The 27,371-nt window shown below is 35.3% G+C and overlaps 3 protein-coding genes across 4 annotated transcripts; all 3 read right to left on the bottom strand.

The window, feature by feature from the left end:
* Positions 1–679: 679 nt before the first annotated feature.
* On the bottom strand, positions 680–4,911 carry LOC104897375 (ADP-ribosylation factor 2). The gene is made up of 7 exons (XM_010684234.3): positions 4,756–4,911; positions 3,715–3,889; positions 2,424–2,494; positions 1,862–1,981; positions 1,438–1,556; positions 1,267–1,348; positions 680–1,032 (listed from the first exon to the last, which is right to left on the bottom strand). The coding sequence occupies exons 2-7, from the start codon at positions 3,860–3,862 to the stop codon at positions 1,027–1,029; spliced, it is 546 nt and encodes a 181-aa protein (XP_010682536.1). The 5' UTR covers positions 3,863–3,889; positions 4,756–4,911; the 3' UTR covers positions 680–1,026.
* A 2,715-nt stretch (positions 4,912–7,626) lies between these two features.
* LOC104897374 (phosphatidylinositol 3-kinase, root isoform) lies at positions 7,627–20,037 on the bottom strand. 2 transcript variants are annotated; one of them, XM_010684233.3, is made up of 18 exons: positions 19,578–20,037; positions 18,971–19,067; positions 17,194–17,287; positions 16,395–16,553; positions 16,073–16,282; positions 14,779–14,954; positions 14,147–14,294; positions 13,908–14,003; positions 13,563–13,698; positions 13,360–13,481; positions 12,308–12,502; positions 11,999–12,169; positions 11,719–11,856; positions 11,388–11,542; positions 10,221–10,364; positions 9,894–10,041; positions 9,595–9,777; positions 7,627–8,031 (listed from the first exon to the last, which is right to left on the bottom strand). In XM_010684233.3, exons 1-17 carry the CDS (start codon positions 19,687–19,689, stop codon positions 9,640–9,642), a joined length of 2,439 nt encoding a protein of 812 aa, XP_010682535.1. In that variant the 5' UTR covers positions 19,690–20,037; the 3' UTR covers positions 7,627–8,031; positions 9,595–9,639. The 2 variants fall into 2 exon arrangements, with proteins under 2 accessions (XP_010682535.1, XP_010682534.1); XM_010684232.3 differs by having other exon boundaries at positions 18,971–19,076; positions 19,578–20,036.
* A 5,078-nt stretch (positions 20,038–25,115) lies between these two features.
* LOC130591887 (zinc finger A20 and AN1 domain-containing stress-associated protein 12-like) lies at positions 25,116–25,508 on the bottom strand. Its single transcript, XM_057395840.1, has one exon. It carries the CDS (start codon positions 25,506–25,508, stop codon positions 25,116–25,118), a length of 393 nt encoding a protein of 130 aa, XP_057251823.1.
* Positions 25,509–27,371: the final 1,863 nt, after the last annotated feature.

Raw genomic sequence — 27,371 nt, 5'->3', positions numbered from 1 at the left:
TGACCCACCAAAAATGAAGTATGCACTATATTATGGGACGGATGGAGTAGCAATTTGGCATCACTCACTTTTACATCCAAATCGGAAAACTTTTAGCTTCCATGCATTATTTTCTTTAGTGTCAACACTTCGTTTGGACAACAATAATTGACGAAATGTAGAAGGGGAAAGGACGGGAAGTTAAGGAAGGATGGAAGAGTGCACTTGTATGTTCTTCCAAATCTTTCCCTTATTTGGAATAACTTGGCTTTAGGGAGGATAAATAAATTTCCTAATTCTCTTTCCTATGTCTCTCCATATCATATCCAAACAAAAGAAATGTCCCTCTAAATTCACCTATTCAAACACTTTTTAGAGGCTTAAAGCATGTTTGTGAGAAACAACCAGATTTGGAAATAGAATCAATTAGCATTTCCCTTATTAAGTGTGTGGTATGAGTATGCAAATCTCATCATAAAAGGAAAAAAAATACTTCACATCACATTCAGGCAGCCAACTCAACATCAAACAAACATCAAACGAGCAAACCACCATAAATATATCACTAACAGTTGTGAAAACATTAGTACTTTAAGAAACTCTTGCCAGTTGTTAAACAATGTAACTGCTACTGTCCGTGGATCGTCCTGTTACTACAAAATGCTGAATGCATCATCCAAATGCACAAGGCCAACAAAACTACTAGGCAAATGAATATTGTGGGTACGATATTAAAGGATAGCAATACAACCTCACTAAACTGAATCACTACTACCAGGAGCCAGGATTTAACTTCACTTGCATCTATGCAGATGCATTACAGAAATGGTAACCCAAAGAATTTTGGAGTGCAGGCAACGCTCAACCACTATTTAGTAACATATATCCATATCCAAAGCTCTAAGCAAAAAGCTTATCACTTCCATTCACAAAATTACAACCACAAACTGACTTTTCTAGGTAACGATGGTTAAAAAAACAAATGCGACTTAGATAATCTTCACCCCTGCATCCAGGACAAACTGTGCATGACAAACGCCCAATTCATCAAGCCTGTAAATCATTTGAAGAATTAGATATAGTTGACCAAACCGTCAGCAATAACAATCCAAGGAGGAAAATTATAAAACAAAATTATATTTTTGAGGCTAATTTCCATCACTTTTGCAAAGAATAAAAGACGCGCTATCAAGCTCGTTGATCATAAACAACTAACAATGATAAACCATCCACTGCAAATATTAAGAAAAGCCTACACAATTTAATAGAAATCAGCATGGCATATACCTTGTTTGCAATGTTGTTAGAAAGCCAATCAAGTCCTTCATAAAGTCCCTCCCCAGAGGTTGCACAAGTGCTCTGGATATACCTGAGCACAGAAAATCAACTTATATAATTAAATAAGAGTTCACAGAACAAGGCATTTGAGTAAGTCCACAAATCCTGAAGCGTTATTACCAGTGACGCTGTCGGAGAGAGTGCAGGCCAAGTTTGTCAGTAATTTCAGCAGCATTCATTGCATTAGGAAGATCCTGCTTGTTAGCAAAAACAAGCAGCACTGCTTCACGCAGCTCGTCCTGAGCAAAAAAAATTATCAGAACTCAGGTCCATGGCAAGTTTGCTACATAAGCTCTGATTTATAAAACTAAAAAGTGCATGTAACTAAGTTCTATATAACAATAGTTGTTCAACAGCAAAGAATTAGAGAACATTCATATCCAATATATACATCAGATGGAACAACCAACTTCTAGAACATAAATTTTGCCTTCAGTCTACAAGGAGTATGCAAGAAATTGTAGCATGAATAAAAACTCTACCACCTACCATAAACACTGTAATAATGCTAATGAAGTAATTAGTCCCAAAGAATGCAGCATACCTCATTCAACATCCTGTGCAACTCATCCCTTGCCTCAACAACACGGTCTCTATCATTACTGTCAACCACAAAAATGAGCCCCTGTGTATTTTGGAAGTAGTGCCTCCACAATGGACGGATCTGCACATATATGAGTTTTGTCATTAACAGCTCTTGAACGTTATTTTATCCAAAGAAAAGTCATGTATATCAACTTGTCCTCAGAGATCTCACTTGGGTGACTTTTACTGAAGTTGTCAAACACTGGACAAAAAGTACTAAGTGTCGCCCTAATTTGGATAGTCTTTCTCCTCACCCATTTCACTCATCTCTCATCTCACTCCTCTCCTATTCTCATGCATAATTTATTATTCAAATTATAGATTCACTAAAAAGTTCAATTAAAATATTTATGTTGCGGCATTATAGAATCGTCACTCTATTGCGTGCTTATCATCCAAATTTTCTGACAGAACTACCAAATTAACATAAATCGAGAAAGTACAGGATCAGAATTTAATCCAACTTAATACTGTATTCAATATTGATTAACAGAACTTCAAAAAGAAGACAGTAAGCAAACCTTGTCTTGACCCCCAACATCCCAGACTGTGAAGCTGATGTTTTTGTATTCAACAGTTTCCACATTAAAACCTGCAACAAATAGACAACTTCTTTTAGCATATACAAGAGGCTGAAGAATTCAAAAAAGTAGTGCATGCTGCAGATACAAGATATATCAAAACAAAAAACAAAAAACATAGCATATCTTGTAAAAGATGGATCTAATTGATTATCCTGGTCATATTCTATTAGACTTTAAAAAACCAATAATCAGGGTGTTTTATAGTACTATTATCCATGTAAAGATGAGATCAGAAATTCAGACTTCACCTTGGTGCAATTATCTTTCCATCTAATCAGGTATCAATTTAGCATGCACACTTGCTTATTTTACAGTCAAAAGCTTAATCTCAGTGCTCATACTGGACATTATCATACTACAGTCTACAACACTTTTGTGTATACATCATTAGCGTCAAGAGCAAGTCATATCAATTATGCTGCAAACATAGCCTTGTAGATCTATCATACAAGCAGCAGACTGCAAAGACAGTGGCCTGGTGATACTAATCCTAAAGGAGGTGTGCAGCCTTCTACATTTCTTCTCCCCACTGGGATCAGACCCTTCAAAAAGCTTCTTGGTATCTACATCAAATATGGTCCCCCAACTTCAAATGACATCTTTTATCATGCAAGTTAACTGTTAAAGTCTCTATGGATCATGTTACATATTAGGATTTCAGGGAGGGCAAAGACTCGAGAAAAAGTTTGTGTAGAATGACAAAAGAAAAGGCAAACAGATTTATACTACAAATCTGTCTACCTATGAATATTTACAGTCCACATACAGATCCTGCCTCACATAGAGACTCGTACCAGTGGAATCAAAAATTTTGTATGAACAGGTGACATGCAAAAAACTACACTCGGTGATATCACAATGTCAAGCTGCATGGAGACAACCATTTAATATGATGAGAACACCCAATGCAATTAAGTTACTGCCCCACATAAACAAAATCAAGTTGCGTCTCTAACGTTTGAATATCATAGCAGCAAGCAGAGTAAATTGTCCACCAGCTTAACCACATGCTCTCACTTCCACAATACACATGAGTGATGGATGCAGATTGCAAAAGATCCATCATTGAGAAAGAAGAGCAATCAGCCTTTTCAATACTACCAGAATTGAGGCAACTAAATGGGTAAAAACTAGGTGAACTCATTACCACAACCCTCGGTCAACCAGCTATAACAATTGAATTAAGCACAAATCAAGCCGGAAAGATCTTTAGAGGATTATGACTTACCAATAGTGGGTATAGTTGTGACGATCTCTCCAAGCTTGAGCTTGTAGAGAATGGTGGTCTTACCAGCCGCATCGAGACCCACCATAAGAATTCTCATTTCCTTCTTCGCGAACAAGCGACTAAACAGCTTTGTGAATGTAAGCCCCATTTTACCAGTTGACTATGTCACTAACCTCTACATTCAATAAAATTCCATACACCAACATCAGACATTAAAAGTGTAGTGAAATCAGGCTCATTTACAAAAAGGTGAGAACAATTGAGCTGGAATTTAAAAAATGAATATCAGTTGAATGCAGCAGGCACTACAGATCACCCAAAATTCTCGGCGCACCGCTGCTGAACTATAAAAATTGAGTTCAAATTCAAAAATCTAGCAACATGTTCCTGAATCCAACAGATCTCAACAACAAAAAGTTTCGCCAGTCACAAACAATAAACTTACAAGGCTGATCTAAATTTCACCACACTTTAAAAAAACAAAAAGACACGCGCATTAATTAAAGATCTCAATTGTCGAAAAGAAAATTCAGCAACGAAAAGTCACCAACCAAATTCCATCAAATCACATCATACTAAAGCTAATTTTCTCATACGATGAGCTAAATCGTCATTTTTTACAATTCAAATTACAGCTAAAAAATATGCAGATCTACACACACGATTCAAATCAATAAAACATCAGATCACTGGAAAGAAGATCCACATCGCTAAACCTAAATTCAACAATGAAAACCAAACATCTAAAATCTAAAATCAAAATGCAAAATGCGAATGCATGATCTGGTAGAATCACTGAAATGCTGAAATTAAGATCAAATAAGGACGAAATTTCACAAAAATCAAAGCAAGCAAAATCTTACAGAAAATTAAGCAGATAAAAAACCTAATTCTCGAACAATTAACAAACAGTAAGAAAACTGAAAATTCAATGCTTCAATTAAATCTTAAACTACATCTAAAACTAAACAAATCGCGAACATGCAAAATGAGATCGAATTAGAACTAAGATTGATTAGTGATTGCAGTTTCGAAACGCACCTGTAAAGAGTAGTGAGAGAAAGAAGAGAGAGAGAGATAGCGTAGAATCTGAATGTGCGAGAGAGAAAGAGGAGAAGAGTTTCTTTAAAACAGGGATTACCCAAATTTTGAGATGTGATTTTACGGGAATACCCTTTGAGATGTGATTATTGTTTTAAATAAACAACCCCTCAAAATGATTTATTTTTTAAAAAGATTTTACGGCAAAAGCTAACCAGCACACTCGAAGCACTAAACATATTTTTTAAAAAGATTTAAATCTTGAATTGCATGTCAAAATCATGCATCTATCTTTGTAATTAATGTTTAAATTCGTCTATTAATTTTATTTTTAGTTATCTTATATAACGCTCCGAGTGTGCTGGTTAGCTTTTGCCAGTAACGAAATGGGAACCCATTAACAACGTATGTGGACGTGAAAGGAAAACTTGGAAAAACATGAGGGTGTTGGGATTACAGTGATTTGGCCATTCAAGTGTTGCCACGTGGGATTTGTGAGATGGAATGAGAATGGCAAGTTAAGATTGATGCTCAATTGGTCAATGAAAGTTTGATTCGTATTGGAATTGAATCAAAATGATGCTTCCATTATTTGACTTGTATTTTTTTACATGTATCTCACATGCAAATTGACTAAAAACTTAGTGGTGGGTTGATTCATATTGGTAGTAAAATTCCATGGGAAATTCCATGGGGAGTAAACGTTTTTAAGGAAGAGAAAGGTTAGACGACTAATCATCTTTTCCTTTTTTCCTAAAAAGAATCAAGTTTTGAAATATAAATAGTGAATAGGGGTGAGCACAACCGGATACCCGATAGTATTTTATAGACCCGGATCCAGACCCAGACCCAGACCCAGTGGGTATTACAAATCTGGAATTGGAATTGGTCAAACCGGGTCCTAAATTTTTGGACCCAGACCCGGACCCGGTGGGTACCAAGTCCAGAATTGGGAACCCAGTTGTAAGTTTAACAACATACTAAGATGGGCCAATTGAGCTATAAAATTTTTTTAAAAAATTAAATGGGCCTAAAGGCCAATTGAGCGAGTAAAAATAAACGGAGGAAGTATTATCCTATTACCAATTCTATATGAGTATATGAAAAAAACCAATTCTAAGTACGGGTACCCGGACCTAGACCCGCTCCAATCAGGTACCCAGAGCTGGAACCGGTCAAAATGGGTACCCACGGGTACTGAGTCCGACAAAATTCTATCCATAATTGGAACCGGATGCAACTGGGTCCAATTTTTTGGACCCGGACCCAGTTAGACCTGGACCGGGTTCGGACCCGGGAGGTTCACACCAGGTTTGGGTATGGGTACCTGAAATTTCTGCTCACCCCTAATAGTGACTATTAGGAAAAGACTAAATATGTAATTGTTAGTCTCCTCAAAAAAATATATATAATTATTAGATATCTAAATGTGAAATAGAGAAACTGATAGGTTCTATTTCAAGTGAAATGACAAAAAATAAACCACACTCATATTCCAAAATTTAGATATCTCGCCTTTCTCATACAGTTAACATTATATATATACCGGGTGTATAATAAATTTATTATGAAAATAATTTACTTTTGGTCAAATTGAGTCACTTTCTTAGCCAAAAGGAGTCACTTTTAATTAAAGTAACTAGTTATTAGGCCCGGGCTATGGCCCGGGTAAGAAAAAATTTCATTTATTAATATAATACTTTATGATAATAACAATAAACACAACTTAGCCTAGTGGTTAAGACTTTAGTATATGTACTTGAGGTCTTGGGATCAAATCCTATACTACACTAATTCTAAATTTTTTTTATTGTACATAGATTACATGAACTAAAACTCCCTAAGGGTAGTATTGTAGTGGTCAACACTGCTATTCAAATGGTATCATGCATACATAATTAATTTTAATGAACATGCAAATTTATTTATTTTTAAGGATGCAAGGGATATGTTTAATAACATTAACTGTGGAAACATGGATCAATAAGAGAAGTTAGATGCGAGGGTGATTTTTTGAAAACCCTTACATAAGGTCAGGGGTTCGAGCCCAAGCTTCAACATATTTATTTTTAAAATAATGACCACTTGACTTTGTTGGTTAATAGACACGTGGCGAAATTCTGGTGGCAGGAGGAGGGTGCCACGTGACGCATCGACGTTGTTAAGCACGCCTTTTAATATATTAGTATAGATAGATTGTTTTAACCTTAAATAGGTTATAATTACTTTATTAAGTAAAATGATTCGTTTAAAGCAAAAAATTACGTTCATCTTGTAATAATTTATTACGCATTCATCTCATTTAAACATGTGTGTAACGACTGTTGTATTTTATTAGAGCTAACTTTTCTTATTAGCCATTACTCCCAAGTACGACCTATGGTTTAAGATTGGTACTTTATTAAGTAAAATGATTCGTTTAAAGCAAAAAATTACGTTCATCTTGTAATAATTTATTACGCATTCATCTCATTTAAACATGTGTGTAACGACTGTTGTATTTTATTAGAGCTAACTTTTCTTATTAGCCATTACTCCCAAGTACGACCTATGGTTTAAGATTGGTATCAAGCTTTTGAAGTGTTAAAAAAGAGTGCAAAGACTATTTATTTTATACATTTAACAAATTACTACACCAACTTGGACGATTATTAAAAGACACCTTATAAATTATCAAAAAAAAAATTAAAAGACACCTTATATTTAAGGATTAGGAGCAAAATCAACCAAACTTGGGACCAATTAACTATTCGTTATATAAGGTTCAAACTTCAAATTCAATGTTTTTCTTCTTCTAATTTCTTAATTTCCTGTGTATGGTAAGTTAATAGCTTCCGCAACACCTAGAAACAAAAAAATAAAAACTCCAAATAAATCAAGTAAATAATTACACTAGGATATATAACTTTCATAGCTTTACATGGAACCTCATTAAAATGAGGTAAATAATTGGTATGAGAAAATATTACTGTACATATGTTATACTTAGAATACTAGACCAGGCATTGTTATACTGTACATATGTTGAAGTATCAAGCAAAAGGATAGAAGAAACTAAGAAAGGGACAGAAAAATGAACAAATAAAAAATAATACATCTGCTGCAATGTGCAAAGTTGCAAACTTTCCCCCCCTCACACCCCATCAGAACATTTGCTAAGAAAGTTTGCCAAACCGATAATGTATCTTTTCGGACGGAGACATTGTATCTGATGCCTTGCGACTCGTGCACATGAAAAGCTCAAACCAGCAGTTATACGTGCTAGAAAGATCCAATCTGCAAGAAATGCACGACATGACAGGTACAGAATAGTTTGTCAATGGTAATCACAAGTGGGAGATGGGAGGTTTACATGAGAGTGTGCTTAAAGCAACAGACTCCTTTTTAAGTTTTAACAGAAAATTGGCCACAGCACCAACAACGTAACTACATAGGATCATTTCCTAAGACCAAAAAATAGATGGTTTAATGAACGGCCTATCTGGTCCCGGCCCCATAGAACTATATATATTCGCAGGCTTGATTGGACTCACCTGGTTTGGTTAAGCTTAAGACAGTTTAAACCACAAAGATGGAAAGATCAAATACGACAAGTCTCACATTCTTCTTTCTTTCCTTTTTCCGGTTTTCCCCCACTAATCAATCAAATGTAGAGATGGCCAACAGTGCGGGCCAACCCAGCCCATCCAACCCAACCCACCTCGTGGGCTGTGTGGGCCGGGCTCACAAAAAGCCCGGTCCAGCCCAGCTCAAACCGTGAAATTGATGGATGGGTCGTGGGCCAGATTTCTTGAGCCCAGCCCGCTACTAAAACCGCCCAGCCCGGACCACGAAACCGGTCCAGCCCAACCCATGAACAGGACCAGCCCAGTCCAAGTTATTATTGAACCAAATTGTGTATATTTTAATCAAATTGCATATATTATAATTCAATAAAAATTTTAAATAATGAAATTAATCATTAATTTTAATAGTTGTATATATTTTTATTCATTTTAAAGATTTTATATAACAATAATGAATAATTTCAATGATTAAATAAGTTTGAAAAAAAAAATCTCATGCCGGCCAACCAGCCCGGTCCAGCCCACCAGACCCACGAACCGCCAGAACCGCTTTTCGAACCGTGAAAACCGGTAACAGACCGGTGTGGGCCAAGATTTTTCAGCCCGCAAACCAGCCCATCCAACCCATAAATTTCACGGTCTGGTCCTGGGCCGTGAAATCTCAACCCAGCCCGCTACGGCCCACGGTCCGGCCCGCCTAGCCCGCACCAGTGGCCATCACTAATCAAATGCAGCAGATGGAGTCCTTCCACGGGACAATCTGGTCAATTTTGGGGCCGTCAACACTTTTTGTGAAACAGGGCCATCAGATCCAGTTCAGTTGAACAGGTTTGTGTTGACTGTTTCCAGTCAGTTCAGAAAACCAACAATCCGGTTCAGTCAATATAAAAGGGTTTGTCCAGTTCTGATGGTTGGAACCGGGAAAAAGCAGGCAAGTTAAATTGTTCAGTTCGGTCAGTTGAACTGTTAAACTGAACTGTTTTAACAGAGCTTTCCGCATGCAGTACGCAGTCTGAAGCAGATGATTTGGGGCCAGTCACTACAAGACAGTTCTGCTAAGTGCTAAACCCCCCCCCCCCCCACCCACACACACACACACACCCAAAAAAAATAAAAATAAAAATATAATAAAAAGCCCAGTCCGAGCACATACAATTCTTCATTTTTTAGGGGGTGGGATTTCTAGACCTAATATGGCTCGCAATACTAATGCATTGAATTCAAAATAGCTTGCCAACATTTACAATAATGAGTTGTGCTCGTTATGTCTTACCAATCATCTGCATGGATGTTGATAGCTCCACAACTAATATACAGATCAACGCCAATACTGCGCCCATCTATGGATCGTCTCAACCATTTGTGGGAACAACGCACTAACACTGTCATTGATGAGATCTTGGAAAAAGTGTATGCTGGCTTCATCATCTAGGTCCAACCGAAACTTTTCTTGCAGCTAGACAACATCAATGGAATCTTCAGAACTTATTATGTAAATAGCCATCGGGTTTTACAATGGTATATCCACACAGACCATAAAAATACATATGATAAGGCGAAACCAAAAGTTACCTTTAAAATGCCTTTTTCAGGATCTGAAGCAATGTCAGGAATGTTAGAACCCGCCATCAAATGGAACAAATTCAAAATTAAGTTGCTGGATTTGCGAAGTATATTGAATGCTTCACAACAGTAAGATTTGAATCTTGTGTAGTATAGGCTGCAAGACCCACAAAAAAAGTGTTCACTGTAAAAGATAACATGACAAGGATGCATAGACATGTTCAACCTAAACCGCCACACAAAAATCAGTGAGGACATGATTAAGACTATAAGCTAATATGAGGATAAATCCATATAGGAGGTCAACAACACAAAACAACTAAATGTACTCAATACCTTTCAGCTCCACCCATAGCCTCAACCATTTCTTTACATAGTTTCATTGGTGGTGGAAATGGTTTAGGATCTCGACCCAAAATGAAGCCGAAATCTACATGAAATAGTCGTCCATCATCCCTCAAAAGAAGATTGTCTAGATGCCTACAGAGCACAAAGATCAATGAATATATTATCCATTCATAGATCCACATGGCATAACTAAAAAAAATAACCAAGAAAGAAAACCAAAGATAACAATCAACAAAAAAGAAGGCACAACTATTCACTGAGTGCACATGCACAGGCATCCTGAATGATTACAGCGACAGCATAAAGTTAAGACTTATAGTCCTCTGGTTTCTTTTAGTAACAAGTTTATACCCGCCCGGTTTATTTAGTAGGAAATCAACCCCGGTAGGCTTGTCTCTGGAGGACACTCTAACAAGAATAGACTGGACTGGACAAGAGTTGAATAGACTAGCCGCCTTTGCCAAAAGCTATCAATCCTAGGGGAGAAGGCAAAGGGGGAGCTAGGCGCCTTCTTTTATGAAACCCCCTATAACACTTCCTTATGTTGGATGTATGAATTAGTTGCGAGTTACAACAAACCTCTTATTAGCGTGTAATTTCCTCTTTCTCTCTCCTCATCACATGTACGATACGATTTCCATCCAGCACTTCTCATCATATGAATCTCCTAAAAACTCCATGCCTATCCCTCATGTTACAACTAAAATAACAGAGGAAGCATACTCAACATGGTCATAGGAAAGAAAAGTTCACAAAGGATGGATTTTATCTTCTATTCTTCATCAACTTCTAGCCAAAACCAAACTTTGCAACATAAGTAGATAAAAGGAGGAAGATACGAACCAACCAAAAGCTCATGAAAAGAATTAAATGGGAAATTAGACTTTCTATCTTTTTCATAAGTTACTTGTTACCAGAAAAGACACTAACATTTTAAAATTATATACTCCGTATTAATTAGCTAAGGAACTAGGAAGCATAATTCACCTAATATACTCTTGATCAGAATCCTTTCAACTATTCCTAATGACTGTTAAAGATAAATAAAGTGTACTCGAACACGAAAATAATTACCAAAAATTTCAGGGATGTTAAATAACCCAGAAGCAGAAAAGCCCAGACTCATACGGTAATATTCTAAAGCTTAAGAATTACCTATCTCCAACACCCAGAATATAAGTGATAACAGAATAACCAGCACAGCTCTTAATAAATGTTTCAAGACAGGTAGCAGTTATTCCAAATGGTGCGTCCTCATCAGGATGGCATTTCTGAAGAAATCCGATGATACTACGATGTTCTGAAAGAATCTGGAGATCAAACAGTAGACTGTTAGATATAGTTCAACTTTCAAGGATACCTCAGCAACTCATGAGATGGAGGAAACATGCAACAGATACAAAGACATAAAGTATAGACATGACTTCGAACCTTGGCCACAAGGGATGAAGGGTTAAAGGAAAAACTATACTTAAGGTTTCGATACCTGAGCTAAAGAACGGGATGGTATAAATTCCATCATCCCTTCGTCTTGCCCAGTTGCTAAGACTCTATATGGAGTCAGGTGGAGGTCAAGGTTCTCCAATTTAAGCAACCGATCCATGAGAGAGACCATTTGAATTACCTACAAGATAGAAGTATCGCAATATAGAGGAGAATAAAATAGCAAAATAAAACTTTCTTCATTATAATAAATACTAAATAAACATATTCACATATCAGCTGAAGGTTTATGAATGAATAAAGAGAATTAAAGTGAAGCGTACCAATTGGTCTTGTCGCATATCATCTCCCTTCTTAAATATAATCTTACAATTTTCCCCACTAGAAGTTCTGAAAGTCAGTCGTAAAGGATGCAACGTGCTTTTGAATAATCCACACTCATTTGGCAAAATCCCAGTAATGAGCACTTTGGGATGCAACGGTGATCGTATTGGCTTCATCAGATTCAAAGCCATGTCAGTATAATATAAAAAAGGCAACTGCTTGGTACGACATGCAAAAAAGTGACTTTAAAGAATGTTAAAAATAGAAGATTGAAAGTTGAAACTCTCCAAAGAACGAAAAAGTCATACCTCCTCAAAATAGGTAAGCTCACTGAGAAGACCTGAAAGAAGCTGTCTAAGCTTTTGCATTTTCTTTTGCGTTCCACCACGCACATTACGGACATCCCTCATTATAGAACACAACTGAGCTGTTAGTTCGGTTTCACGAACCAAACTTTGCCATAACTTGAACCCATCTTCTCCTCCAGTCTCAGCAGCTGATAGCTGCCAGAACATAGATAATAAAGGTACTTACAACCAGCAAGATGAATAAACAGACGAGCTTAACAGTTACCGCATAGCAACATAGACCTACAAAGTTATATATCAAAGTCACACATGAGCTCACACACACAAAACATCAGTGGTATCTTGAATTACAAATTCTTGTATGCGGCAAACCATGCAATTAGTTAATGATGTGACATGGGTTACTGACTAAGCATAAAAGGAAAAACTGGATAAATAAATAGGGCTACTGATATTAATAAGGTTATATAAGGATAATTGTTAATGCGTCGATGTAAATAATAAATTTTTGGAGGGGTTACTCATAATGTCATAAAAGGGTTACTAAGATGTCGCACCATTAAATGAGCGTGCAACACATCACATAAAAGACGAGCTGATCTTAAGCTTTAGCATGATTTCTACAATCCATTCACTCTTACAAGAAAAACAATATTTCGACCTTAAAAAGGCCTTGCAGACTAGAAAAAAGTGATACAAGCTTATATATACAAAATAAAAGATTCCTCCACCTAAAAATACACCACAATATACCATCAATTTATACAATCATACATGTGTATTTCATAACCTGCAGGAGTCGATTCCAACCAACGCCACGAATTTTAGATGGTTGCATTTCACTGTTGGCAGAAGGTATTACAACACTTCCATGTAAAGGATCTTTACGGGGGAAATTTTCGTTAAAATCACAAGGTATTCTTTCCCATCTTCCTTTTTTATGTTCTCATGTAAATCATATAAAAAGAGTTCCTATCAAGTATAACTATTTGTGCATGTGTTTTACAATTAGAAGCAACTGTCTCTTGCATGAAAGTTGAAATTTTATCTACCTTCAACAAATTCTCTTCTAGCATTTCATAGGTACAGTAAAAGCGCTTTGCATAAGCAGGATCATGAAGTTCCACAGCAACATACCAACGAAGAAAACTGGCCAACTCAATATTTCGTAAAGCTGCAAATAGATTTAAAGCATGTTAACTGTCACTATACCAGAAACATTAACCATAATAGAAAGACAAGGACAAAAATGTACAGCGTTGCACAAGAAAATGAGATAGGCATGATCTATCTGAGCGCTCAAAACGAAGGGCCTGGACTAACTGAAGAAGATAACATTGCAACTCATCATCATCAGCTCTCTCAAGGACGCTCACAGCATATGCACGAACCTGTTGAAAAGACATGATTTACGCAAGAGCCAAGATGTAGCTTAGATTTTCTTTAAAAAAAAAAGAAACTTTTTGCTACCTATTGCTGTACTTGGGTATTTCTACAAATTATTAGCTGGATCGGTCTACAGAGAGGTGCACCCGGAATAATGTAATTGTTAAAACTGAGACTATAATCCAACAACAGACCAGCTAATGGCAACACTAACCTCTTCACTCTCAAATACAGGAGATAGCAGCTCTAGCGCATCACAAACATCAATCATCTCCCATCTACCCATCAACTCAGCTGCCTGCTTTGCTTCCTGAATATTCATCAATCAAACCAACTGAGATTAACTAATAGAGCATCTTCGTGCAGAACCTTCCTGCAATACTATAGTAGAAGGTAGCAATCTAGAGAAGGAAAATTGGAGTAACAGAAGGCAAGAAATTCAAGTGTCCTGACCTGCACATCACTCCATTCAACACATCGAAGAAACTTTGTGAGAGCTTTCTTCTCTGACATCAATGAGAACCGAAATTTCCATAGAAGCTGCTTTTCTTCTCCACTTAAGGTCCTTGTTGGTGGGTATTTCAATATTCTTTGTATCACTCTTAACATTAAGAAAATAGGAATTATAAACTCAGACTTTGTTCTTGATGATGAGAAAACAGCAATAAATATGATAGTAAATACTAGATTACTACTGACAAGAAACAAAAGAGCAGAACCAACAAGCAAATTCATGGATAATTCAGGCCTATGAGGCTATGATTGAACCGCATATGTAAGACAAGACCTGTCAATCATCAAGAGATACTGAAACCCTTTGTTTCAACTGCACACCGAACGGGAAGAGTAATTAAATCACGGAAAGTACTATAAAGTTTTGAAGTTACAAAAATTTTAATTTCCTAGCTACAATGCCAACTAAATTTTGAGTTCGTCAGCTGCACATAACAATCAGGTGGTAAATAATCACGGCAGTGAGGCTGTTAAACAAGATCTTCAGCCTTGAGGAAGAGGGACAGCCACTTTGAGCTATGGAGCACAATAATTGAAAACTACTCTATATTAATTGTCATATCTGAACTTACTTCCTTTCATTGGAACTTGGTTTCAGATCCCGATCAATGATACCACGAGTTAAGCTCCTAGCTAATTTTATCTGCTTGTGCTCAGAAGGATTTATCTTTCCCACCTCTGGATCCCACACAGTAACAAGTTCATTTGCACCTATTGGAGATGGTAAGAAAACATTTGGCCCAGATTCCTACATCAAAAAAAACAGCCATCTTGTATAAGATTAGTAGCTCTTCTGAGTACACAAACAGTACACATTATAGAAATATAAAAAGGCAAATGCAATTGAAAAGCACACGGTCAATTTCTCATATAACAATAACTCAACTAATCTATCATAGAATATGACAACAATGTGTGCTCGCAAGTGATGCCAAAAGATAAACAAGGTTCTAGCAGCTGATTATGGAGTAGAAGAATCAGAGCTATATTTGTGTCAGAAAACAGAACCTACAGCACGTAGTGTACTAGTTCACCTTTAGTATTCCAGAGGTACAGCAGATTTTCCCTGGACATCTATACTTGAGACATCAGAGGCACAATCCTACAAGAGTGATTCAGAGCAATAATGACGCAATAAAGATCTTTGAACTGCAAATAGCTGTTCTTTTTTCCGCATTCTGGTCTATTAAAGGACTCCTTCCGTTTCATCAAAATATTAAAAAATAAATAAATTCGAGTTTTCAAGGTCAAACTCTGACTGCAAAATTTCTCTTGATATCCATTAATAGAATCATAAAAAGTACACCAATAGATGCATATAGAAAAGTACTTTCAACAACTATTATTATTCTAGAAATATTTGCAATATGGTTTGTGAGAGATTAACAAATTCAACCTTGTAAACACGGGTACCTATATAAGACTGGGGGAGCATATCTTTCACCAGCTTTAGCTAAAACAACAAGAAACACACATTATGTCCTTCACGGAAGAACTTGAGACAAGACAAATAAAGTAACAAGAAACATAGAATGGAGTACATCAATATTATAATCATCATGTTCTACCAACAAATTTGCTACTTTCATGAAAACGGAATGCAACATAACCAAACAAATCTAGGTGGGCGGACTTATAGGCAAGTGAATGCAGTGTCATTCCAGTTGAGTAAACTCCATGAGATTGAGAAGAAAATACACCATCCTTGTTAAGATACTACATATGAAGGAAACACTAAAACATCTTTAAAAAAAAGAGAAATATTACAAACATTTCGATCATAAGAAGTTGTAATAACAAGAGGAGGAGACAGACAAATATTAGAAAATTATAAGTCGTGGATATAAGAAAGGTTCACATAATTACCTGGAATACAACTTGATGCTCGAAACTGCAAAAATCAACAACAATATATAATTGGGAACTCCTGCTTCCACAACTTTCACGATCCTTGATCTTCTCCATTGCCTTGAATGTCAGTCGATCTAGCCAATCCACGCGTGGAATTTGCCCTCTTTCATATTTATTCATAAGCTTCTCCAGACGCTCCAACTCTCCTCTTTCATGCCTTGGAACCTAAAGTAAGATCGGATGTTTCATAAAACACTTAAAATCTGTAGCTTGTATACTTCTTACATGAAGAACCATATAAGTTGCAACCTATCCAAATCAGAAGGAAATTGATAACCTTTCCAGGCGTGGAAGAAGGGCAGGCTCCATCAGCTTCTTTTCCCAGCCACAACCTAAGTTTTTGTTTCCCAGTTCTAAGTTGCTTCTTGCTGTTAAAGAGAAGAATGGTTGCTCCACCAATAAGCCCCTCACCTTTGCAACAAGAAACATCCCATACCTAATTTTTTTGGAAATGGGAACCCACAAGCAGACTAAGATACAGGGAGTAGCCAGACATGTAAATGCTGAAAGGTAACCAACCAGGGAAAATATAATTGGCATCCATCATCCTACAAGGTGCTAAATTACTAATAGAGTGAAGATGTGGGAGACCCAAAAGAGTAAGTCCAACATATATTTCAAATATTTGAAAATTCAAGCTAATAAAAACTGAAAGCAGCAAGATGCAGGGAACCAATTCAATTACTCAATTAGCCATCAAGAAATAAGCAAGCGGCAACAATATCTATTGACATGCAAAAGGCTGATGAAATTTAGTAGCTTTACAAGGCAAACTCATGCTCTTTACTAACCAGAGAAACATTCAGGAGGGTCATATCAGAGGATAGTAGCCAGAGCACGAAAAAACATGCATCATTATTAATTTTGACTTACAATGCAGAGAGGTACAAACTAGGAGCATAAAACTTAGTTCTCACTTGTGGTCCACCTAAAGCCAAAGCATACACAGTATAAAACGTGTTTAAAGAAGAAAAACGAATTAATTTACTTTGAGCGTATAACTAGTGACACTACATAAAATTCTTCTTTTAAGCAAATGGAGAAACTTAAAGGTACAATTAGAAGGTCTTGATTACCGTAAAAGAAAGTTGTGAGTGAGCAGTGAGGTCTCGGTATTTGGTACTCAATGTAATCAACTCACTCCAGCAAAAAGACTGCCCAGATTCCAGCCTACAAGAGTTTTTTGAATCCCAACAGTAAAGATTTACAATCTAGCTCACAAAGATACAAAGATACAAAGGTACAAGGATATGTATAAGCATCAGACAAGGTGCATTAGTGATTTGCATCCAATTAGCAATAAGCTGTTAAAAATTTGGAAATGGGTTGAAAGCAGAAAAGGGATCACAATATAGATAAACAAAGACCTAAAATGACATAAACCTACACAAAGCAATCATTTCCAACTCCTATCTTGCATGTATGTCCACACCCAAAAACTTCTCACCTTTATAGAAGAAAACTAGTATTTTACCCTGGGCGATAGTTATAATTATCAAATATGTTTTAAAATTTTCATATTTTTATCAGCTTCTCGTAATATTCTGTCTAGTATGAAATTGGAAAATAAAAGTTATGGCATGATAGGTTGTTCAAAAAAGCTTCTAAGGAAATAGGGGGGAAAAATTCAACGGAATTTGGGTAAGCAAATATTATTACTTAATAAAAGGGTTAAAAATCAAAAAATTTGTCTACATGTTTTTATAATTCCATATATTTATGAGCCTTTAATATGTTATTGTGAAGCATTAAGTATTGAAATTATATTGGATTAGTGGTTAAACACTCATATTTCTCTTCAAGAGTCATGTGCTCGAATCCTACTAACTACACATTGTTAATATTTTTTTATTGAGATTATAAACATGTGTATTTGAGAAGAGTGCCACGTGGCACCGTTCGTTTGATAGAAACACCTTTTAATATATTTGTATAGATGAGCTTAAATTGAGAAATACTGAGACAAACAGTACACAAAAGCGGGCAAACTAGCAACAAAACCATATATGGGACTACATCATACTCCCTCCATTTATTAGTTGTTCCATTCTTTTTTCAAGATCAGAGTTTTTTTCAAGCTTATTAGGTTATTATAGATATTTATTTTTAGGATATCAATTTCTTATTAATACAATTATCAACTAGGTAAAGATTTTAATGGTCAAAGATCGGCAGCACACACAATAAAAAGCAACTAGAACAACTATTTGCAATCGAAAGGACTATGAATTAAAGGTTCTCCAATATCAATAGCAACAGCGACTAACATCATTGTTGAAGGAGTCCTCCTCCTCAACACTTGTCAAACGGTCAATCACAGATGCAAAAATTCATCATCTTTTCTACTACCTCCGTTCTTTTTTAGTTGCAACGTTTGACAAATTGCACTATTCATGTTCTCTTATTTGACCACATTTATTGATTTATATGTTAAACAAAATATAGTCATGTGGGGTCTTGTTTGATTCGTTTCGATGTAAGCTTTCATAATATCAAATTTTTATAATTTTTACTTACATACAATTAGAGATAAAACGATTTGAAATTGTACATTGGCAAGCGTGAAAGTCAAAACGTTGCAACTAAATAAAAACAGAGGTAGTATATAATAAGCATCGGGCCAGCAAGCCCAACTGTAATTGCCAATTTACCAAAACAGATCATTCAACTTGGTCAATGTTAACAACCCTTTTCTTCATAATATGACATTATAGTTCATATTACAGTATCAATACAACATCAAGTAAAACTTTACAAGCCAATGCAAGTTAAACTAAAATCAACCAAAATTCTACAATATATGAAAACAACTAAATTCACTTATAATTTAGTTCATCAAGAAGACAGACAAACCTGGTTCTCATAGGCAGTCCAAAAGGAGCACCATTGACGAACAACGCGCATTCAACATAAAGCTCTCCCCTCCTCTCCTCTGCTGCATAACCAGCGTCTGCACCAGCTTTCATCACAAAACCAGTAGTCACAACAATTAGGGTAAACACAAGCAATATCAACTAATCAAACAACATATCACCTTGATCTTCGAGCAAATATAAGTTCAAAATCATAACATAGTAGAAAAAAAATACTATCATAAATAACAAATTGATGATAATAGGTATTCAAATTTCCACGCAAGACTATAAACTGAGCACGTATTATTGAAATTGAGCAATCATGCAACTAAAAAATTACGAAAAATAGATAGTATGATGCATATCATAGAATTTGCTCTAGAATTACAAAATTATCTCCTAAATTTCAAATTTTTGACCTCCAAAATAAACGAAAGAAACGAAGAAACAAAAATTGAAATTATGCAACTAAAAAATTACGAAAACAGATAGTACAATGCATATCACAGAATTTGCTCTAGGACAAAATCATCTCCTAAATTTCAATTTTTTGACCTCCAAAATACACGAGTGAAACGAAAAAAATAAAAATTGAGTGAAATTACCTGAAATTGGGGACTTGAGAGAGGGAAGAATACCTTCCAAACGATCAATTCGGAAGGTAAGAGGAAGATTGATATCGCAAGACAAGAAGAATCTGAACTCGTTTCCGCTCATATTTGGTAAATTTGTTGAGTAAATTTTACAGAAAGATGAAGTATATAAAGTGGACAGATTATCTTCGATTAGGTTTTATAAACACAATTTTGAGTTTTGAATTTTGTGATCAGTGCAAGTGATGAATGACGATTTTCGCAATTTGTTGCGCAGAAATTATATTTGGTTGTGATGAACAAAAAGTAAGAGAAGGAAATTGACTTTAAAACAGAAACCCTAACGAAGATTATTGCCGTTGCATCGTCGGAAACTCTCGGTTGGTGCTGGTGTACAGTTCAGGTAGCAGAACTCGAAGATGATGCGAGAGTTTATATTGAGTGTAATTCAGGAACTTGCTCAATGTCGAACTGTTCAATTGATGCAATATATACTTGACATCCGTTTCTAAATAAGTGATGTAGTTTTGACTTTTACGTCAATCCGCAATTCTCACTGGTACCATCCAACTATCGACTTTTCTCAATGGTAGACATTATTCTTTTACCTTCCCAATGGTACCACTATGTTTATGACTTCTTAATTAAATTGATTTTTTTATTAAAACTAAGTTAAAATTATTAATGGCTATAAAGTTGAAATACAATCCTACCCATTATCTTAACTTTTCCTCTTATAATTCAATATCCCAACGATTCATCACATTCTAATTAACAGAGGAAGGTCCAATTTTGATCAGGATGAATTTTTGGTGTTGGGTAGTGCGTATGGCAGCCAAGTATTAGATTAGGGTAAATATTCTTTTTTTTTTTAATATTTATTAGTTACTTTTAAAGTTTAGCCTAATTTCTGTTAACAATAAAACACTTTAAATAAAAAGTCATAAATATAGTGGTATTATTGGGAAGATAATAAAAAAATTGTCTACCATTTAGAAAAGTCGATAGTTAGATGGTAGTACTGAGAATTATTTTTAAAGTTATAAAAAGATATTATTAAAAATATTTGTTGAAACAAAACTAACAATATTTTGTGTGATTATTTTTATTTTTATATATTGATAATAAAATATGGACAAAGTGGGGTGTGTAAATAGTGAACAAGTCAAAGTTTTGCACGTAAAAAGAAATAGAGAGAGTAAATTTTATAAACTCGATATATGTTATTGATATTAATTTGTTTTTTATTGGAAATGCTATTGATATTTGTGTTCTTGTAATATATCAGTTCGAGATATAGCATTTCTTCATATTCAGCAAAAAGGAGTTCAAATTCTTTTGTTTGAATAGTAAAATAATTTATTAATAAGAAGTTATGCAGCATTGGTTATGCTGAAATTTTGAAATTAACGTATACATATATTGAATCAAATTAAGCTTTTCATCTCGACATTCGACAATCTTCCTAGTATTAATAATTCCTTTCAGTTATTTTATGTATATCATATGATGTTAATTTTATTGTTAATGATCATATAATATGTGCGAGTAGTTCTTTGGTTTTGAGGTTGGAAACCTTAATTTAGGAGTAAGTTATCATCTATATTCTTACCAATTATTATTATGAATTTTTGAGAAACAATTGTTAATGAGATAGTGTATTCTCTTGTTATATTGGGTATAAACTATAATATATGCGCTGACGACAATTAAGTTTGTATAGGATTTAAAAATCTTTTAGCGTATCTTGATCTAGTTTCTGGTAGTGCAAACCTGAAATGATCGATGACCTTTGACCACGACTTAATGTCATTTTGAACTTTCGGGTTTACTGTGGAGTAGGGATGACAATATTCAGTAGATATTCAGTAACCCGCTCCATCTTATTTAAATAAAAGGGTGAAAACCCGTAATAAACGGATGAAGACCGGGTGACGGGTGAACCGGGTGACGAATCCGGGTAGGGTGCGGGTGACCCTTTCTCACCCATCAACCGATCCACCACCCGGTTAAGCACCCGACCCATTATCCATCCGTTTAAATTTTTTATAATAAATTTTAAATTAAAATACTTAATATAAAAACTAAAAACCCTAAACCTAACCTTTGATTCTTTTACAAACTATAGCCTCCCAAAACCCCAAACACTAACATTCCTTACAGACTTCCTCTTCTACACTAGCCGGAAACTATGGTTGCCTACTTCTCATTTGTATGCTGCTACTGGAACCTTGTTTGAGAAATTACAATACTTGCCTTTTGCCTTATTGGAGTAATACATGATCCCTTTGTAAAATTGTGATGCACTTGGTAGCCTACTGCCTACTTGTATATATATATAATACTTGTAAAATTGTGATTCACTTGGTAGCCTACTTGGTAGCCCACTGACTATACTTGTATATATTTTTATGGCACTTCAGTATATGAAAATTGTATTGGAGTCATACATGATCACTATTTATTTAGACATGGATGTGGATAGTCCGAATTACAGTCAATCAATCACCCAAATTATTTTTTTAATAGTTATAATCTATATTTGATATTTAGATTTTTCACCCGTTTATCACCCGATCCACCCGAATCACCCGGTTGTGATGGATGGATGGATTTCGGGTGATGAGTAAAGCGGGTGACGGATGGATGGATGAGAGTCAATCTAACCGGGTGACGGATGCGGGTGACGGCTCACCCGACCCAAATCCCTCCCGTTGCCATCCCTACTGTGGAGGGAAAATAGGTTGGTAGGAAGTCAATCCACGAGCGACACTAAGAATAAGTATTTTTACAGAGTAGGCCCGTTTGTATTTCATCAATTAACAATTACATTAGCGGAAAATCTCTAATCTATCTCATTCTTAATAATTAAACCAAGTTCCATATCCCTTTACTTAGGCTATGTTTAGTTCACCTTATTTTTGGTTATTTCAGATGTAATCAGATCAGATCAGATCAGATCATGCTTATATGAAAAAATCATTATTACTATTAAATATCTTTCATTAAATATTAGTGAAAATTATAATAATTGAATATTAATAAAGTACGCATTGAGACGAATCAAACAAGACCCCACATGACTATATTTTTTCTTATATATTGAGAGAAATCTAAAAGATAAGATCTATAATTAGATCATATCAGATCAAATCAGATCTGATCAGATCAGTTCAGATCAAATAAGTTCAGATCAGAAAATTTCAGGTGAACTAAACATAGCCTTAATCTCTAATCTATCACATTCATAGTAATCTATAATATTCGAATATACTATAGTATTACTATAATCCCTTTATATTTTGGTATCTTCAAACTTCACGGAGATGGAGGAGTTAGGTTTACACGAATTAGTAAATCCACCTACTATAGACATAGATCCTGTTTGACAACAGTTTTTGCACTAGCTTTTAGTATTTTGACCTAGTCAAAACACTAATTAAGTGTTTGGCATAGTATAGGTTGGAGTAATTGTTGGAGTTTCAAATAGCTTTTGGATAGCTTTTCCCAAACGTTCTATTTTATAGCGTTCAGTTTCTGTAAGTAGCGTTATACTTTTTTTTTTTTTCAAAGGAAAAAAAAAACCACTTTTTGAGGATAAAAATTTAGGATTAACTGAATATCATATATTCGGGAGCTATTACTTCTTCTCTGCGTGATATTGTACTATTCTAATATTGTGAAATCAGTTCTAGGTTGATTTGTTTCAGATTATTTTCATTCAAGAATGTCACTTCGTTTGGGTATAGTCAGGGGCGGATCCACTGGGGGTACAGTGGGTACAGCACCCCCATTTTAAAAAAAAAATTGAGGGAAAAAAAAAAAGAAAAAAAGGGGAAAAAAAAAGAAACGGGCTCCCAAAACTGACAAAAATGCTCCTCATTACTTTCTCAGTCTCTCTCTCTCACGCGTCCCTAAAGTAATTACTCCCCATCTTTCTCTCTCCTCTGGTGTCAGTCTAAAGAATAAAGATAACGTTTCTTTTTTCTTTTCTCTCTCCTTCTTTCTTTTCGCCTGCCGGAGTGCCGCTGTGCCGGACGTACTGCTTTGATGCTTTCAGTCGCCACTTTCACGCTGTGCCCAGAATTGTAGACGTTCGGTTGTTGTCGCCATTTTGCCCTTTGCCGGAGTTCTTCACTTCTTCTTGAGTTCTTGTCGCCACGACTACGAGCCCACGAGGCATGACTCGCACGAGACGCCACCGCCGGCGGCCCGGCAGTAAGAAGCAGAACTCACGTCTCACTGTAAGTTTGTATTCTGTAACTCCCGTCGCCACTTTCTGTTTTTTTTTTTTAAAAATTTTTTGTATAATTTCTGCTAATTTGTAAAGGATAGATTACTTGAATAGTTGAATTGAACTTAGAGATTTAAATGTTGAATTGAAATTAGAGATTACTAATTACTTGAATAGTTGAATTGAAATTACTTGAATTGAGATTAGAGATTACTTCATTACTTGAATTGAAATTGAGATTACTTGAATTGAAATTAGAGATTGTAAAATTGAAATAAAGGTTGTGAATTGAAATTACTTATGTATTTTTGTCGTTTTAAATTAGTTGTAATTTGAATTATTAATTGATATTGGCATTGTATTTTGATTTGAATTTTTTGTCGTAACTTAACTCAAGTATTGTATTTTGTTTTATTTGAATTTTTCTCATCCGTACCCCCATCCCGTAATTCCTGGATACGCCACTGGGTATAGTATGTGTGCAGTTTGGGTGATTCTTCTATACGAGGATCGACTGATTTTGATAAGGTTCATGCATGAACATCTTGGTACTGGTGGGATCAGGGTGCAATGATTTGGGTAACAATTAGTGGAATTGAAGCGGTGTTGAAAATAGAAATATAGAACGTACCCAAGTAAATTAATGTAAAAAATATTAGTTTTTGCTAAATTTAATTTGTTTGGAGAGCTATACAACATTATTGAATTATTGAAAATATTTTTAATTCTTTTATATTTTATTCATTACAAAATGGTTTTAGTTTTTATAAAGTGTATACATTTGAATATCATATTAACAGTCGCAAAATCCAACTAAAATTTATCAGTTATGAAAAGAAAATATTGCATTGTGTTCATAATATAAACACTTGATTTAATCATATAGTAATTAATCATATAATTATAATTAACATTATAATTAAAAAGAGAAGGTATTGTGTCAGACTCGTTTGACACAATACAACTGGTCGGACCATATCAGTTAGTCTTAATTTTTTTTCAGTTAGTCTTAATTTTTTCAGTTAGTCTTAATTTTTTTTCAAATAGTCTTCATTTTTTTCAGTTAGTCTTCATTTTTTTTTTTTCAGTTGGTCATCATTTAGTTAATGTTTTTCAGTTAGTTTCTAATTTTTTTTTTCAGTTAGTGTTCATTTTTTTCAGTTAGTCTTCATTTTTTTTCAGTTAGTCTTCATTTTTTTTTTCAGTTAGTCTTCATTCTTTTTTTCAATTAGTCTTCATTTTTTTTTTCAGTTAGTCTTCATTTTTTTTTCCAGTTAGTCTTCATTTTTTTTCAGTTAGTCTTCATTTTTTTTCAGTTAGTCTTCATTATAGTTGCACAGATGATCTTCAGGGTACCTATGAGATTTACATAAATTTCTCCGACATTTACAGCTAAATGACACCAATCCAAGCTTCTTCCTACAGAACCAACACTTGAGTATTGCACTCTCCTTCTTTTCAGCCTGAATGTAGTCCATAATATATATCTCTTTTTCTCTCCCTTCTAATGACATTAAGCTCATCTCATCCTCCAACTCATCTATATCAGAATCAGATTCAGATGCTAATTCTGCCTCCTCCTTCACGACGTGGTCTTTGTAACACTTTGAGCATAAATTCATCGTCGCTGCTGTTCCAAAGAAGCCGCATCCATTGGCGCACATGATTGCCTCGTTTGGTCGTTCCACGGAAGCTCTTTGGGTGTTCATCTTCGAGAGTTCGAGTTTGAGTTGCGGTGGAGACTCGAGGGACGATTGTCCATCAGAACTTGCAGTTAAGCTTCATGGAAAAACTATTGCCTGTTGAAGTGGAGAAGAAGTTAAAAAAATCAGCCCGTCCGATGGAAAGTGTTGGGTCAGACGGTCTGACCCAATACTTTCACAATTAAAAAATATGTTATTTTCATCATATATAAGCATAATAACTATCTTTACCGAACAATTATATTGTAAACAACTACTTTCACCATTAGTAGCCGACAGCTAACAACTACTCGAACAATTGACAGCTATTCCAACAGTTATGTTTGCCAAACAAGCCCATAATCTTAATTGATAATGAGTCTCTTGCGTCTATCTATTTATCACATATTCACATGTATCTCTTTTTATCTATTTCAATCTCTCTACTACTCTCACGACTTCTAGAAAAAGCTGTCTCAATTGCGAATATGTGATTCTCTTCCTAATTCCTATCCCTTGCAAAAAGTCAAAGATTAAATCACAAAATTGAAACAACTTTTAAAATGCGCGCGCCGTTGTCCGTCTCTCTCACTCTCCAGTCATCCCTCTTCAGTCTTCTCTCTCACACTGTCACACACACACACAAAACACTTCTCGAACACAAGTATGCAACGGGCAACAAATCATCAACAACAACCATCTACAATTTGAGCAACACCCAAAACAACGGCTCTTTCTGTAAGTTAATCATGAGTTTTTAGGGCTTTGTATGAATCAATTGAGATAATTGAATGATTTAGTGCGTTAAGTAGTTACTAATTACCTAATTGGTTCAGTTATTTGGTTGATTTGTTAACAGATTCGAATTTCGAAGCGTTTAATTCCTCTTTCTCTTAATGTATTTCTGAAATTTAGTAATTGCTTGAGATTACTAGCTTAATTTTGGGAATTAGTAAAGTTAATTGGATGAATTAATAGTAATTACAAACTAATTATGTCTTGATCGGTTGATCTTCTGCTCGATTTTACTGTACGGTAGTTAACTTTTTTTTTTTAACGTGAGCAGTGGATTGATCATTGAGAAATTAGTTGTGGATTTGTGATTGCAATATGGAATTATTGTGGAATCGAAGTTACGATTGTTGTTACGATAAGTTGGTCGTATCCTGTGGTTGATGGTGGCTTTATAGAAGTTCATCATTGTGGTTTTTCTTATTGTATATGGATGATCAAACCTTAGCTAAGCGGCAGCTATATCAGCCCCAACGTGTCGACTGCAAGCCCTAGCTTAGCCTGTCCTATGTCCACACTCGAAGTCACCTCGACTAAGAATAGTTAGAAGCTAAGGTTTTAGAATATTATATATGAGCTCATGAAAAGAGAAGCTTGGTTGAAATTTGACAGTTGACTCCGGATATGGAGCAGCCTTCAGGGTGATTTTACTTAAATTAGAAAGTTACACAAAGTGTAGTTGGGGGCAATTGACCTCTCGCTTCTGTTTGTTAATTTTACCAGATTTTTTTTGGAGTTTGTTGTTGTCGTTTGGAGATTTTTTATTTTTTTCTTAGGTTAGTTAGTCTCACATGAAGATTTCAAGATCTTGGAGGTTAATTTGTGTGGTTTAATGGTGGGAAGAAAGCATAAGTGTGTGAAGAGAATAGTGATGTCTTTTTGTTTGATCATCGACATTTTTAACTACAATGTTAGGCATTGCTCCTTTTCCGTATTGATCGACCAGGTTGGAAGCTTATTGATGCTCGGGATAAGAGCATCTACAATTGAGTTTTTTTTTCCAGGTTTCAACCCAGATTAGCTGCATGGATCTCTCTGCTTTTCTCTTCCTTAACGAGTCATGTATTACTCCTCTTCACAAGTCATAATATTACGAAT

The sequence above is a fragment of the Beta vulgaris genome, chromosome 6, assembly GCF_026745355.1.
Source record: "Beta vulgaris subsp. vulgaris cultivar EL10 chromosome 6, EL10.2, whole genome shotgun sequence".
NCBI lineage: Eukaryota > Viridiplantae > Streptophyta > Magnoliopsida > Caryophyllales > Amaranthaceae > Beta > Beta vulgaris.
The sequence above is the reverse complement of the archived record's forward strand: the minus strand, read 5'-3'. Positions and strand labels throughout refer to the sequence as shown.

Bases quoted from the DNA above. Each gene is read 5' to 3' on its own strand.
- LOC104897375 (XM_010684234.3), bottom strand. From the start codon at position 3,862: ATGGGGCTTACATTCACAAAGCTGTTTAGTCGCTTGTTCGCGAAGAAG. The intron at 2,495-3,714 runs GTAAGTCATAAT...TATTTGTTGCAG, and splicing joins CACAACTATACCCACTATTG to GTTTTAATGTGGAAACTGTT. The intron at 1,349-1,437 runs GTAATAACGCTT...TTCTGTGCTCAG, and splicing joins TCTCTCCGACAGCGTCACTG to GTATATCCAGAGCACTTGTG.
- LOC104897374 (XM_010684232.3), bottom strand. From the start codon at position 19,689: ATGAGCGGAAACGAGTTCAGATTCTTCTTGTCTTGCGATATCAATCTT. The intron at 17,288-18,970 runs GTTTGTCTGTCT...AAACTCTTGTAG, and splicing joins GGACTGCCTATGAGAACCAG to GCTGGAATCTGGGCAGTCTT. The intron at 13,699-13,907 runs GTTAGTGTTGCC...TCTTTTCAACAG, and splicing joins CTGTATTTGAGAGTGAAGAG to GTTCGTGCATATGCTGTGAG.
- LOC130591887 (XM_057395840.1), bottom strand. From the start codon at position 25,508: ATGAACACCCAAAGAGCTTCCGTGGAACGACCAAACGAGGCAATCATG.